We start from the raw sequence: 15,417 nt of genomic DNA on the forward strand, positions 1-15,417 counted from the left end.
TAATCACAGAAGGGAGAATAGCTCGAGGGAAGCAGAAGGCAAGTGCCCCTGCAACAGCACCACGCGGGAGGTGAGTGCAAAGTGGGGGGTGGGGGGCAAAAGACAAAAGAGAAGGAGAGGAAGAGGGGGAAACCACACTGGCTTCCCAAGAAGAAGCAACAGCACTTCCTTCTCAACAACCTAAAATACAGTTCTCCTAATGGCAAATTAATATACAAGACCTAGAAAATCCCATGGCTGGAGCAATAAAGAAGTCCTAGAAAGCAGCCACATCACTTAAGTCTTGTGGCTCATGGCTCTCTAGCTAAGGTACTTAACATGGTACTAATAACAGAATCAACTGCCTGGTGAGTCCCGCAAAGTCAGAAGCTGATGCTTACCCAACTCTGCAGCCTACTTGAAAGGGAACCAGGCACTGACAGACTCTCGTTTAATCCCCTAAATAGGAGTCATTTCCCCTTGACAGAAGAGGCATTTGGGAAACTATTCACTAAGGATAACAGAACTTGAGCCAGGACATGGACCAGGTAATCCGATTTCTGTCCTCAAATATGTACAAGATCCATTGCCCCCTTACCCTTTCACCTGCACTTAGGAGGTAACCAACAAATATTACCTAAACAGCAAACTCTATCCCCAGAAGCCACACTGACCTCCTAAGGCTGCTCCGACTATCCCGGCCCCAGCAGAGAGGGCTTTACCAAAGCCAGCACCACGGGAAACCCAGCTTTGTTCCTCCCTCCCTCCTGGCGGAGACAAGCTGTGTCCTTCTCAGAATCGCCTGGGCAAATTTTAAATCTCTGTGGTTCAAAGATATTCACTGTGTGTTCTGACATTTCTCATGTGGTGCTTCAAAAGCCTGGGCTCCTAGAGGCACAGCGGGCCTGGCTCCCTGCTGAAGTAGGACACCTTTTCTCATCCACTTCTGTCACATCACTACTTAGCAGCCAGCCAAAGGCTCCAATGCTCTGAACTCAGATGGGTTTTGCATCTTTTTTGTATGTGTCAGTAAAGTCCAAGTTGACAGCCCTGTGAGCCACAAGGATTCTGCCCCCTCGGGGTTCCACAGGATGAAAGAGTTTTGCTCTAAATTGAGAAGCTGCTTCCCATGCATCTCCTTGGATTTCTCCTCTCCAAATGACAAACGCCACAGCCACCTCTGCCAGGGAAGGTGCCCACAGCCAGGGCATGGGTGTGACAGGCTATAGTCTTCCCCTGGTAACCATGGAGGATTAGTTCCAGGATGCCCACAGATACCCAAATCCTCAGAGGCTTAAATCCCTTTTAAAATGGCATAGTACAACCAGTCCTCTGTACCTGTAAGTCACAGAGGCGCGGGTTCCACATCTGCAGACAGAGGGCTCACTGTACTAGCTATTTGTTGCTTCTCCTGTCACACCAACGTGACTAAGAGTTCAATGACGTTGCAGGCAGCTAACATTTACTACCCACTTACTATGTGCAAGACACCTCTCTAAACACTTTATATATGTTAATTCCTTTCAGGCTTCACAAAGGCCCCATGAGGCAGGCACTACTGTTATGCTTGTTTTACAAAGAAACTGAAGCTTAGGGTGGTCAGACAACTCTTCCAAACACATACCTCTTTATATTAGAGTAGAGACTCAAACTCACAGACCTGGCTCCTAGAGTTGACTACATCATAATCCTGCTGTAAACCATATGCTGAAATCATAAATGTCTCCCAATATTACGTGGGCATAACATGAATTTCACACTAGCTTACATGCAATTTAATCTGCCAGAAACACTAGGTGAAAGTGGAAAACTATAATGAGTTGACCTAGGAGGAAGAAGGCAGTGTAGGAATACACAACACACACACATACAAACACATACATGCCCCTCAACATCTCCCAGCTACTTCACTTCGCATGTGTTGTGAGATAACCCCACCATTGTTACAACTTTCTCTCCCTCCTCCCACCCCCTCACAGCAGCTTATGAGCTATAACCCCTCACACACTGTTTTGGATTGAATTCATATATTCAAGCCCTAACCCCTAATGTGACTATATTTGGAAGTAGACCTTTGAGGAAGTAACTAAGGTTAAATGAGGTCATAAGAGTGGCAAACTAGTCCAGTATGACTGGTGTCCTTATAAGAAGAGGAAAGGACACCAAGGATGAAAGTGCAAGAGGAAAGACCCTGTGAGGACACAGGGAGAAGGCAGCCACACGCAAGGCAAGGAGAGAGGCCTCCAGAGAAATCAACTCTATCACATCTTGATCTTGGACTTCCAACCACTGGAACAGTAAGAAATACATTTCTGTTGTGTAAGCCACTCAGTCTGTGGTATTTAATTATGCATCCCTAACAAATGAATACCAGACCATCTGACCTGTCTCTTGAGAAACCTGTATGCAGGTCAGGAAGCAACAATTAGAACTGGACATGGAACAACAGACTGGTTCCAAATAGGAAAAGGAGTACGTCAAGGCTGTGTATTGTCACCCTGCTTATTTAACTTATATGCAGAGTACATCATGAGAAACGCTGGGCTGGAAGAAGCACAAGCTGGAATCAAGATTGCCAGGAGAAATATCAATAACCTCAGATATGCAAACGACACCACCTTTATGGCAGAAAGTGAAGAGGAACTAAAAATGCCTCTTGATGAAAGTGAAAGAGGAGAGTGAAAAAGTTGACTTAAAGCTCAACATTCAGAAAACTAAGATCATGGCATCTGGACCCATCACTTCATGGGAAATAGATGGGGAAACAGTGGAAACAGTGTCAGACTTTATTTTTTGGGGCTCTAAGATCACTGCAGATGGTAACTGCAGCCATGAAATTAAAAGACGCTTACTCCTTGGAAGGAAAGTTATGACCAACCTAGACAGCATATTAAAAAGCAGAGACATTACTTTGTCAACATATGTCTGTCTAGTCAAGGCTATGGTTTTTCCAGTGGTCATGTATGGATGTGAGAGTTGGACGGTGAAGAAAGCTGAGCACCGAAGAATTGATGCTTTTGAACTGTGGTGTTGGAGAAGATTCTTGAGAGTCCCTTGGACTGCAAGGAGATCCAACCAGTCCATCCTAAAGGAGATCAGTCCTGGGTGTTCATTGGAAGGACTGATGCTGAAGCTGCAACTCCAGTACTTGGCCATCTGATGTGAAGAGTTGACTCATTGGAAAAGACCCTGATGCTGGGGGGGATTGGGGGCAGGAGGAGAAGGGGACAACAGAGGATGAGATGGCTGGATGGCATCACCGACTCGACGGACATGGGTTTGGGTAGACTCCGGGAGTTAGTGATGGACAGAGAGGCCTGGCGTGCTGCGATTCATGGGGTGGCAGAGTCGGACATGACTGAGCGACTGAACTGAACTGAACTGAACAAATCAATATAGGCTTCCCTGGTAGCTCAGCTGGTAATCTGCTTGCAAGGCAGGAGACCCCAGTTTGATTCCTGGGTCAGAAAGATCCCCTGGAAGAAGGAATGGCAACCCACTCCAGTATTCTTGCCTGGAGAATCCCCGTGGACAGAGGATCCTGACGGGCTACAGTCCTTAGGGTCACAGAGAGTCAGACACAACTAAGCGACTGAGCACAGCACAACAAACTAATATACCAGTCACAAATTACAGGCGGACTTCAGGTCTTCTTCAAGGTAAAGTGCCATATTCATTACAGTCATCATGTGTTTCTTAACCATTTAACATGTGTGAAACTATGCTATGTTTATTAGGTTCCTGTCTTTACTTAAAATATGTCACTGATGATGCTTTGAGTGCTCGGCCCCTGGCTTATTTTTCTCATAAGCCCCGCATTGTGTTTTTATGTTTTTAAGTGCAATTGTGCCTGACGTGGCAGTTTTTAGGAATATATACGTCCTGTCACAGCACAATGGCTCCACTGCCCCCGAGGGGTAAATGATCATAGAGACTGAAGATAAAGCACAAAACATAATGCTTCCACAGCCTCAATCAGTGGGAGGCACTGACTCCGGCACTCTGAGCGGGGTCTATAAAAAATCTCAAGGCGGGCAGGAATCACGCTCAGATACATACACGCATGGGTATTTGTGTGGCGAAATCGATACAATACTGTATAAGTAGTCAAAGTTAAAGTGTTTATATGAGTGAAAGCTTTGGAGTGTTTTTCCCCAATTTTTAAATAAGCATTATATATACATATATAGAGGGAATATGTCCTCTATATTCAAAGTTGATTGTAATGATTTTCACTATTTTGTTCTAAATCAGATATAAATAACTTTTAAAATAGACTACACAACGATAAGAAATGGCATATAGATTCAAAAACTGGCAGACAAGAATTAAATAAGAACATTAAGCCTTAATAAATTTAGTTACTCCTCCATATATTCTGTCCTTTTCATCACTATCCATGTTCAACAAAATTATTGGGAAAACTACAGAGCCTTGAGAAATCCAGGATTTAAAGAAAACTGACCAGCAGTACCTCAGATGCAATCAGCTCGGCCAAAGTGTGGCCTCTCTGATATTTTTGGTGAAAATCTGTTTTCCTTAATTAGCTGGTACATATGAGTTAGAGGCCTAGCCATATGCCATCAAGGAATGTGAGAGGCTTGATCTAAATGGAAAAGCTGAGTTCACTTTTCACAGATGGTAGGTGTGGAGTAGAAAAAGTGAGAAAAGTTTCAAAAGCTTTCTCAGGGCAGAAGACTAGACTGTATGTAGTTCAATTCATCAATCTTCAGAATTTTTGTAGTGAAAGTTACACTCTCTTAAGAATACTAACAGCTTCAAAGAGGGTCTGATGGACTAATGAAACTACAGCATCAAAGCACTGTGTCCCAGAAATATTAGAGATGGGCATTGGGCTTCCCTGGTGGCTGAGACAATAAAGAATCTGCCTGAAAAGCAGGAAACCTGGGTTCAGTCCCCAGGTCTGGAAGATCCCCTGGAGAAGGGAATGGCTACTCATTCCAGTATTCTTGCCTGGAGAATTCCACGGACAGAGGAGCCTGGCAGGCTAGTCCATGGGGTTGCAAAGAGTCAGACATGACTGAGCAACTAAACATACACATACACTTACACTGATTACAGAACTGTTCTAATGCTTCTATTAAATGGCAACTCTTTGGGCAATGGTGACTATGCCTGTAGCTATAACATCATATAATTTTTTCCCTAAAACTCTGACAGAACTGCTAATAGTATTGTAATCCTCAAGCAGGATTTAGCAAACTATGGCTTGCTGGCCACATCCAGTCTACCATATGTTTTCCTAGAGCCCATGAGTTAAGAATAGTTTTTAAATTTTTAAATGATTGAAAAAAAATTAAGAATAATGCTCCACGGGGGCTTCCCTGGTGGTCCAGTGGTTGAGAATCTGCCGTGCAGTGCAGGAGACACCGGTTCAATCCCTGGTCTGGGAGGATCTCACATGCTGCAAGGCAACTAACCCCATAAGCCACAGTTACTAAGCCCATGTACTTGCCACAACTGAAGCCCACACACCCTAGAGTCTGTGCTCCACAACAAGAGAAGCCACCGCCAGGAGAAGCTCGTGCACTGCAGCTAAAGAGTAGTCCCCACTTGCTGCAACTAGAGAAAAGCCCTCGCACAGCAAGAAAGACCCAATGCAGCCAAAAATAAAATAAATGAAAAAAAGAAAAATGCTTTATGACACATGAAAATGATAAGTGCACATTTCAGTACCCATAATTAAAGTTTTATTGGAACTCAGCCGTGTACATGTGCTTTGTCTCTGACTGTTTTTGTTGAGACAATAGCTGAGTAGTATTGTGATAAGGTTCATGTGGCTGAAAATATTTCCTTTCCATTTACAGGAAAAATTTGCTGCTCCCTGCTCCAAGTTACAACTGACCTGAATACAAGCCATGGATTTAAAACCATTTAAAATAGTCAAGAATAGTCATGAACACCAAGACATTCACTGACTCAACCAAATTTGAACAATAACTAGATGCATAACTACATACTTTAAAAGTTGTTCATCAATCCAAGGACTGTTGTATATTAATGGGAAACAATCACCATCACAACAGTAACAAAACAACTCCACACTGTACTTTTCAAGAACTAAGAGGTTGTCCTTCAATTTTTTTAAGGACTAATTTTTTCCAGACTTGGGATCAGCATCAATGCTTTGCCAGTCATAAATCCCAGTACCAAAAAAATAAATAAAGATGACATTCCTTTAAAAGATAATACTTTCCTTCTCTTTCCTTTAAAAATTACATCAATCTTCAGGAAACTTTGGTAGTTACTTTGTAAATGAGGCTCATGTCATGATCTGATGGGGAAAGAAAATAACCTACATTCAATTTTCTCTTTGGCAAAATTTCACCCATCATCAGACTGCAAAATATATGGAAGATTCTAGAACAGTTTACATTCAGTTGTTGTTGGATTTTTTTGTTTGTTTGTTTTTTGCAAGCAGGTGGCTGGGTTATGAAAACTTGTTGAATATATTCACCACACAATTTCCTCAGATCAAAGATTGAACTGAAATAAAGGGATATACATCTCAATTCATTGTAGCCTTAGAGCCCTATTTCCTCTCCCCAAGCCCAACAATGATTAGGCTCCACATTCTTCCATAGGTCACAAGACAGCATCAATAATTTGTCCAAGTACAACAGCTAGCAAATAAAAATAGTGATTGAGTTGGTGGCAAGTGGGCAACTGGTTAAGCCACTCCTACCTCACTGTTGAGTTATCCTTACTTCAAGGGAATCACAGATTAGGATCACAGCGGGGCTCTTTTGCAGAAATAAAGTCACAGTTCCAAAAGGTTTTTGGTTTTTTCAGGGGGCACACTAGACTTTCATTTCACAGCACTGATGAGCTTACTCCTTTGAGAAAGCTGCAGCCAAGGAAGAGGAAGTGATCCTCTCTTGGGGGGCGTGCAGCTCATCCTGGTAAGCAGGACCCTGCCTGGGCCAGTTCGCGGGACCCTTTCTGCCAGTCCTTCACCTGGCTGCCAGAAGGTTCCCACATTTTGGTCAATGTGCTGCCAGTGAACAGAAGCTCCACATATGGCAGCACTTGGGGGAGTTTTAATCAGCATCAGTGCTAAAATGGAATTCCTAAAGAAAAGACTGCACTCAAAATGTCAGCAAATTTGAAAAAAACTCAGCAGTGGCCACGGGACTGGAAAAGGTCAGTTTACATTCCAGTCCCAAAGAAGGGCAATGCCAAAGAATGCTCAAACTGCCAGACAATTGCACTGATTTCATAGGCTAGTAAGGTTATGCTCAAAATCCTTCAAGCTAGGTTTCAGCAGTACGTGAACTGAGAACTTCCAGGTGAACAGGCTGGGTTTAGAAAAGGCAGAAGAATTAGAGATCAAATTGTCAACATCCACTAGATCATAGAGAAAGCAAGGAAATTCCAGAAAAACATCTGTTTCTGCTTCATTAACTATGCTAAAACCTTTGACTGTGCAGATCACAACAAACTGGAAAATTCTTAAAGAGATGGGAGTACCAGACCACCTTACCTGTCTCATGAGAAACCTGTATGTGGGTCAGGAAGCAATAGTTAGAACCAGACATGGAACAACTGACAGGTTCAAAACTGTATTTTTGTCACTGTCCATATTTAACTTATATGCACAGTGCATCATGCAATATCCAGGCCTGGATGAATCACAAGCTGGGATCAAGACTGCCAGAAGAAATAGCAACAACTTCAATTATGCAGATGATACCACTCTAATGGCAGAAAATGAAGTAGAACTAAAGAGTCTTTTGATGAGGATGAAAGAGGAGAGTGAAAAAGTTGGCTTAAAACTCAACATTCAAAAAATGAAGATCATGGTATCCAGTCCCATCACTCTGTGGCAAATAGAAGGGGAAAAATGGAAGTGGTGGAAGGTTTTGTTTTCTTGGGCTCTAAAATCACTGCGGATGGTGACTTCAGCCATGAAATTAATAGATGCTTGTTCCTTAGAAGGAAAGTGATGACAAACCTAGACAGCATAGTGAAAAGCAGAGACATGATTTTGCTGACAAAAATCTGTATAATCAAAACTATGGTTTTTCCGGTAATCATGTACAGATGTGAAAGCTGGATCATAAAGAAGGCGGGGGACCAAAAGATTGATGCTTTCAAATTGTGGTGCTGGAGAAGACTCTTGAGAGTCCCTTGGACAACAAGGAGATCAAACCAGTCAATCCTAAAAGAAATCAATCCTAAATATTTATTGGAAGGAGAGTTGCTGAAGTTGAAGCTCCAATACTTTGGCCACCTGATGCAAAGAGCCAACTCACTGGAAAGGACCCTGATGCTGGGAAAGATTGAAGGCAGAAGGAGAAGGGGACAACAGAGGATGAGATGGCTAGATAGCATTACCAACTCAATGGACATGAATTTGAGCAAACTCCGGGAGATAGTGGAGAACAGAGAAACCTGGCATGCTGCAGTGCATGGGGTGGCAAAGAGTAGGACACAACTTAGTGACTGAACAGCAACAACAAAGAAAAGACAATCTCAGGCCCTCATCTTACAAGAGTCCATATGGAGCAAACTGCAACCCAATTCAATTTAGGAGAAACTTGTTGGTTCTAAGTGGGAGCTTTTAGCCGGAGGATCCATGGTTTGAACCTGTGGAAACTTTGCCTTCCTCCTGCATCAAGATAATATAAAAATAAATAATATTTTCAATAAAAATAAAACTTTCAGAATAAGTGTCATCTCCTTTTTATAAACTGTTCACTCACTCTTGAAAATCTCTATTTCAGTTGCCAATAAGGATTTAAAAGCTTCTGGAAGAAATAGTCATCAAAACTAACATAGCTGCTGATGACTGACATCAAGCATGAAGGAAAAAAAAGTCACATCAATGTTTCAACACATTACTTGCCGAACAACTTCTACTCAGTCCATCTGTATTAAATGGGTGTGCCAAAAATTGGACAGGCCAACAGATGGCTACCAGCACTGTTTGGCATGCATATCAGTGCTGTTCTACACTGCTAAAAGACGAAGCATGCTCCCCTGAAGGAATTCTATAGTTTCCAAAATAATAACTTACATAACAGAAAAACTATAGAATCTTTACATTTGAGTCGAGATCCACAAGCCCCAAATCTGTGCTGTCTTGTGAATCTGAATTTTAGTACTTTTGAAAAGCAGTCATCTCTTTTCAGAGATTAGTGCTTCTTAACCAGGGATGTGTTATTATAAGTATCCAGGGTATTCTTTCCAAGATAGGCCCTCACTTGGTCACCATACTGAATAAGACATCCTGAGGTGGGGCCTAGGCGTGTGTATTTTGAAAAGCAGAGCAGGTGCCTGTGAAGTGCATCCCTGATTAAGAACAAGCTTTTCAGATCATCTTTTATATTGACGAACAAATAACTATGACATACACATCTATACACATAGACAAATATAATTTTGCTTAATTCTTCAAGGTGTTGTCTAAATGTTCTCCTTTGCCACCTCAATCTTTCCTCTGAACTCTTGTCTTTGAAATTGGCTCATTGTTCAGTAATTTTCCCAGACAAATTTTAAGCCAAATGGTGTCTATATTAGGCACTCTTCATTTGGGAAGGCGGGATGCCAACTTAGATCAGCAAACCCTTCCAAAATAATGCCTTCATAACATACAGTCACTTAAAAAATACTTACTCAGCAGACTCTATATGTTGTAATAAAGGCTGAGAAGAATGTAAGAAAAACAAGATGCAATTCTTGTGTCCTCAAGGAGCACATGTGACACAATTAGGGTGAAAATACACAGACAAGCTAAGAAAAGCTAAATATTCACATAAACAAAGCATGTTGATTCAGTATTAACTGACTAGTACTTACAATAAAAACTCTGACAATTCAGAAGAACTAGTGCTTACTCCAGATCCAAGTGTCATGGCAGATTACTGAGAAGGCGTGCGGTCTGAAGAATAAAACCGGGATAAAAGGGTATGGCAGAGGAATGCAGGTGTTTCATGCCAAGAACATATCACAAACTGAGGCAGGAATGACCAAGGAGTGGACAGTGAAAACACAGCCCTCTAGAAGGAAAGGGGTCATTTGGGTGGCTAATACCAAACAAACTAAAGCAAGGCTCTAGCTTTCAGATTAAAGAACCTAAGATATTGTTGTTGTTCAGTCACTCAGCCATGTCTGCCTCTTTCCGACCTCATGGACTACAGCACGTCAGGCTTCCCTGTCCTTCACTATCTCTTGGAGCTTACTTAAACTCATGTCCATTGAGTTAATGATATCATCCAACCATCCCATCTTCTGTTGTTCCCTTTTCCTGCTTTCAATCTTTCCCAGCATTACAGTCTTCTCTAATGAGTCAGCTCTTCACATCGGGCAGCCAAAATATTGGAGCTTCTGCTTCAGCATCAGTCTTTTCAATGAATATTGAGGGTTGATTTCCTTTAAGATTGACTGGTTTGATATCCTTGCTGTCCAAGGGACTCTCAAGAAACTTCTCTAGCACCACAATTCAAAAGCATCAATTCTTCAGCACTCAGCCTTCTTTATGGTCCAACTCTCACATCCATACATGACTATAAAAACCATAGCTTTGACTATTCAGACCTTTGTTGGCAAAGTAATGTTTCTGCTTTTGAATAAACTGTCTAGGTTTGTCATAGCTTTTCTTCCAAGGAGCAAGCATCTTTTAATTTCATGGCTACAGTCACCATCTGCAGTGATTTGGGAGCCCAAGAAAATAAAATCTGTCACTGTTTTCATTGTTTCTCCATCTATTTGCCATGAAGTGATGGGACTGGATGCCATGATCTTATTTTTTTGAATGTTGAGTTTTATGCCAGCTTTTTCACTCTCCTCTTTCACCTTCATCAAGAGGCTCTTGATTTATCTACAAGATTTATCTTACAGAAAAATCATTAAGTTGTCAACCAACAGATCATGGACACAGTAGCATTTTAGGAAACTATATTTTTTTGTAGCAAAGAAATATTTGTAAGTATGAGATAAATAAGAGACCTAGGAGAGGAATTAGGATCAGCGCCATAGCAGTTGGCTTTACAAAGAACTAATGGAACCAATGGGAGTGGCTAATTGGGTTGAGTTTCCAGTTGTAACAGAATGGAGGCATACAAACAACTGGAGAAAGAGGGAAGTCAGACATGAAAGCAAATCAGAGTTGCCAGTGGGAGACAGCAGAATGATGCTGCAGAAGAAACCTCTGCACTGGACACATAACTTTGGAAGATGCTGATGAAGGGAGAGAAGGTAGAAGACAGAATGAGAAAAATAAAGGTCAAATCTGGAGAAGCAGCCCATTAAAGACCCAGTGAAAATGCAGAGCAAATGGTGCAACAGCCCTTGGGAAGGCAAGAGTGAAAACCTGGTGGCAACTCAGCAGTCAAGAAAGAAGAGAGTTTCAAAGCAAAGTTCAACAAAGGAGAGGCCAAGGCCACAGGTACAGACTGTTCTAGTCCCAGGAACCCTGATTTACACCCTAACCCATAGCTGATCTTTCTCCTTTAATCTTTACTGCCTGTCCATACCAACCATACAGAACACATACACGTTTATTTCTTAGTATCTCCAGTGGATCCACACATACTCAGATATTCTGTCCCATCCCCTTGACACTATCATGTGAAGCTTCTGGAGGGAGGAGATCCTAATCAGTAATGTATGCACCCACCCATACTGTGCTTTCACATTACCAAGTCTCTAGTCATCATTTAAAAACACTTTTAACTGATTATAACTATGACCATCCTGGTAATTGTGGTATGCAGATAAAATTCAGCTGAATTCAGGAAGAAGACACTAGTACACTGTTTAGCTTTGCTATTCAAAATGTGGTCAGTGGACCAGCGGAATCACCTGGGAACTTGTTAAATATTCAATTTTGGCTGCTATCCCAGACCGAGCAACTGAATCAGATGCATTTTAACAAGATCCAGGTGACTGATTCCTATGCATACTGGCACAGAAAGTGGTGTTGACTCAGTATAGAATGGAAAGGGACTGCACTGAGTTACCAAAGAAGTTGAAGGAAAGGAAGATGGCACACGAATTTCACCCCATGGCTATGTGCCTAGACCCTGTATGTGTGGGTGCTCAGTCATGTCTGACTCTTTGCAACCCCATGGACTGGAGCACACCAGGGCTCTCTACCCATGGAATTTTCCAGGCAAGAATACTGGAGTGGATTGCCATTTCCTACTCCAGGGGACAATCCCGATCCAGGGATCGAAGCTGTCTCTCTTGCATCTCCTGCACTGGCAGGCAATTCTTTACCAATAGCACCACCTCAGAAGCCCTCTTCACCTCTACTCAGACCTGCGGCTCAGCAATGGAGCCCAGGCCCTTTGTGCATGTGGCACAACCAGACCAGGAAGCTATTCCGGCTTTTGATCAGGAGCCCAGATCCATAAATCCTTCTTCCATAAACTGCCACTAGTTCAATTATAGGAAGGGCTTTGCATATTCTATCTGCTAGGTTGTTTGTCCAGGTTTTATAAATATTCTGACCTTCTGAAGACCCTGTTTATGTTTCCCATATTTATCCAGCCTGAGGATTTATGATATTATTCTGCCTCTCATTCATTTCTCCCATAAAATTACGTTTCCCTCTAAGCTTCAGATTGCAATTGTTAACATACTTTTTCAGCATAATTGAAAGCTAAACTTGAAAATGCAACTTCGACCCCAAAAGCTATACTGACAGCATTATTATTTAAGGGACCAGGTGTCAGGAAAAAGCTCCCAAAGAAAAAAGCACTGTTGGACAAAGGCACAGTCTCATCTCAAAGGATGAAGACCACATAGAGCAACCAGTCTCGAGCCAGAATTTTGCCTTTGTTGGGGATGTGCTTGAAGCTTCAGTATTTCTTTCTCTAACTTTTCTACAGATATGGGTTCTGAGTGTTACTAGTTCAAAATAACACTGTGCTCAAAAGAGTTCTCCGCAGGTCTTTTACTATTTTTAACAGCTTTATTGACTTCTAATTTACACATCAAAAAGCTCACATTTCAGAAATGGAAGAGACTTTCATTCCACCCCCCACTTCAAGCAATGCTTCATTAAACTCACCAAAGAATATAATATAGCCATTTCTTAAAACTCCAGGAAGACAGGACATTATCATGACCCTCTGATAATATATCCTAGTATCTCAGCTTTTATCAGTGGAAAGAACATCATGATAAAGTCCCCTCTATTAAAATGCAAAATATAAAAGTAATGGCTTTTTGTGCTGCATTTCAAAGGTAGTTGACTGAAAATACCACTGTAGCTCTTGTAATCTGCCTGCTGTGTTGAAACTCCATTAGGAAGCAAACTTCATTTACTGCACCAGATGTAGAAATCACACATTCTGACAAACTACTATCCCCCAGTTTTTCAGGGACTACTTTCTGTCCACCAGAAGGCATGCTTCTTTTTGCGGGGGTGTCCTGCTGGAGCCTGCATCAAGCCATTATTTTTCACCTCAGGGATGGAATGAATAAGTTAAACCGGTTTTTCTTTCAAAAAGATAAACAGCAACTCACATGCTCTCGCAGAACCTCTTCAGCGTGCTTGGCTTCTCCTGGTTGCGTCTTTGTCGGAACCAGCGTTGAATGCTGCGGACATCCCAGTCCAGCTGCTTGGAGAGGCCCTCCAATCTCTTTTCATCAGGATGCTATGAAACAAGGTACCAGGAAAACATTTTCATCTTCACTATAAACAGATCTGCCCTTGTCTATACTGGAGATAATTGTTTTCCCTGTATTTTCTATCCACTACTTAGATTGCTGTATTGAATACTGAGGACCAAGGCCTTCCAACAGCAGCATGAACAAAAACAACCACTTAGGACAAGAAAAGCTACTCATTATGAAACAACACTGAAAATATAAATCTCACTCTAATGCTTGTACTTCTTATCAGCAACAAAGACTCAATGAAATGGCCAACTGGCTAAGCTAGCTCCACCAAGCTACAGGGAAAGGAGTTAAGTAAAAGTGAGTTGGCCAAAAGACCTCATTCAAATATTTCACTTTCTCAAGAGAAAATACTGTGCCCAGTCATCAAACATCAAAACAATGTAGGACAGACAAAAAGCCTGGAATAATCCCCAAATACGCCATTTTAGCCTAAGGTACCAATTCCACTTAAAAGACATGTTTTCTCTTTCTTCCTCTTCAAATTTCCCCTCTCTTCACTTCTTTATACATTCCTCTTGACTATTCTTTTCTTGGTCTTCTTTTTGACTAGAACTCCATCAGATTTTTTACAATGACTGTGCATTACTTGAAAATGCAAACTTGGTGAAGTAGAAAGAGACCCTATTTATGCTTGTCATATAATAGCCTCATCGACTCAGTGGACATGAGTTTGAGCAAATTCCGGGAGGGCTTCCTTGGTAGCTCAGCTGGTAAAGAATCTGCCTGCAACGTATGAGACTCCAGTTCAATCCCTCGATAGGGAAGATCCCCTGAAATAGGGCATGGCAACCCATTCCAGTATTCTTTCTGGGGAATCCCCATGGACAGAGAAGCCTGGTGGGCTATTGTCCATGGGATAGCAAAGATCCGGACATGGCTGAGCGACTGAACAACAATAATAACGATATTACTCTGTTTCTCATTCTCATTTCTAGAAAATGAGGAGATGACAGACAGAGGTTCAGTTCTTGTTCTGATGAACTTTCTGAGCCTCAGTTTCCTCACCTGTTCAAAGGAAGGTTACTTATCCACCTAAACAGTGCTGAGGACCAAATGCAAAAATGTATGCAAAATCTCAGTACATATTAGTTCTGTCCCTCCTCTCTTCTGTGTCTTAGAGAGCATCCTGCCAACAATTACATGAGGGTCACCTGTCATACAACAAAACTAAACGGAGTTAGTTCTACTCCTTTATTTATTCTACCTTTGCTTTACAATTAAGGAGATGTTAATAATCAGAAGACAGAACCACAAATGGGATAGGGGAAGACAGGCCGACAGCTTTCAAGTCCTAAGGGTGGAATGTACACGCGACACATTTTTAAAGGCTCTCAAGAAATTCAGGTGTCAGACACACAGGAAACACAGCAAATGGCCTTAGTATTATGACGGAGGTTATAAAATGTGTTGAGCTTGGGTCTGTGAAAGTTATTTGCTAACTTTCAGTGAGGCATGTACTTTGTGGTATTTTTCTTAGAAGAATACCTGGTTATATTCTCTGTCTCTCAATTTAAAAATATAATAGAGAGAAAATGCATAGCCTACAATAAGAATACCCTGGCTCTACTATTTCCTTAAAGGAATTCATTTTTAATTTTCATTCATTTTCTAAGTCGATTGAATTGGTAAAACATCCATATGGTTCACAAAATAAAAATTATCCCAAATTTCACCTTCCAATTTGTACCTATTCTCTCAGTTCCTACTCTCCCCTTCTTACCAGGTAATAGGCTACTCAATTTCTTCCCAAAGTTATCTTATCGAATATAAGCAAAGTTGAATATG

The 15,417-nt window shown here is 41.6% G+C and overlaps 1 protein-coding gene across 3 annotated transcripts in view; it reads right to left on the reverse strand.

The window, feature by feature from the left end:
- The window catches only part of CERS6 (ceramide synthase 6), a 332,610-nt gene that overhangs the window by 211,370 nt on the left and 105,823 nt on the right, over positions 1–15,417 (reverse strand). For all 3 annotated transcript variants that reach the window (XM_043894488.1, XM_043894490.1, XM_043894489.1), the window contains exon 3: positions 13,477–13,607. In XM_043894488.1, coding sequence (XP_043750423.1) covers positions 13,477–13,607 — 131 coding nt within the window. The remainder of the gene's footprint in view (positions 1–13,476; positions 13,608–15,417) is intronic.

The sequence above is a fragment of the Cervus elaphus genome, chromosome 33 (assembly GCF_910594005.1).
Source record: "Cervus elaphus chromosome 33, mCerEla1.1, whole genome shotgun sequence".
Taxonomy (NCBI): domain Eukaryota; kingdom Metazoa; phylum Chordata; class Mammalia; order Artiodactyla; family Cervidae; genus Cervus; species Cervus elaphus.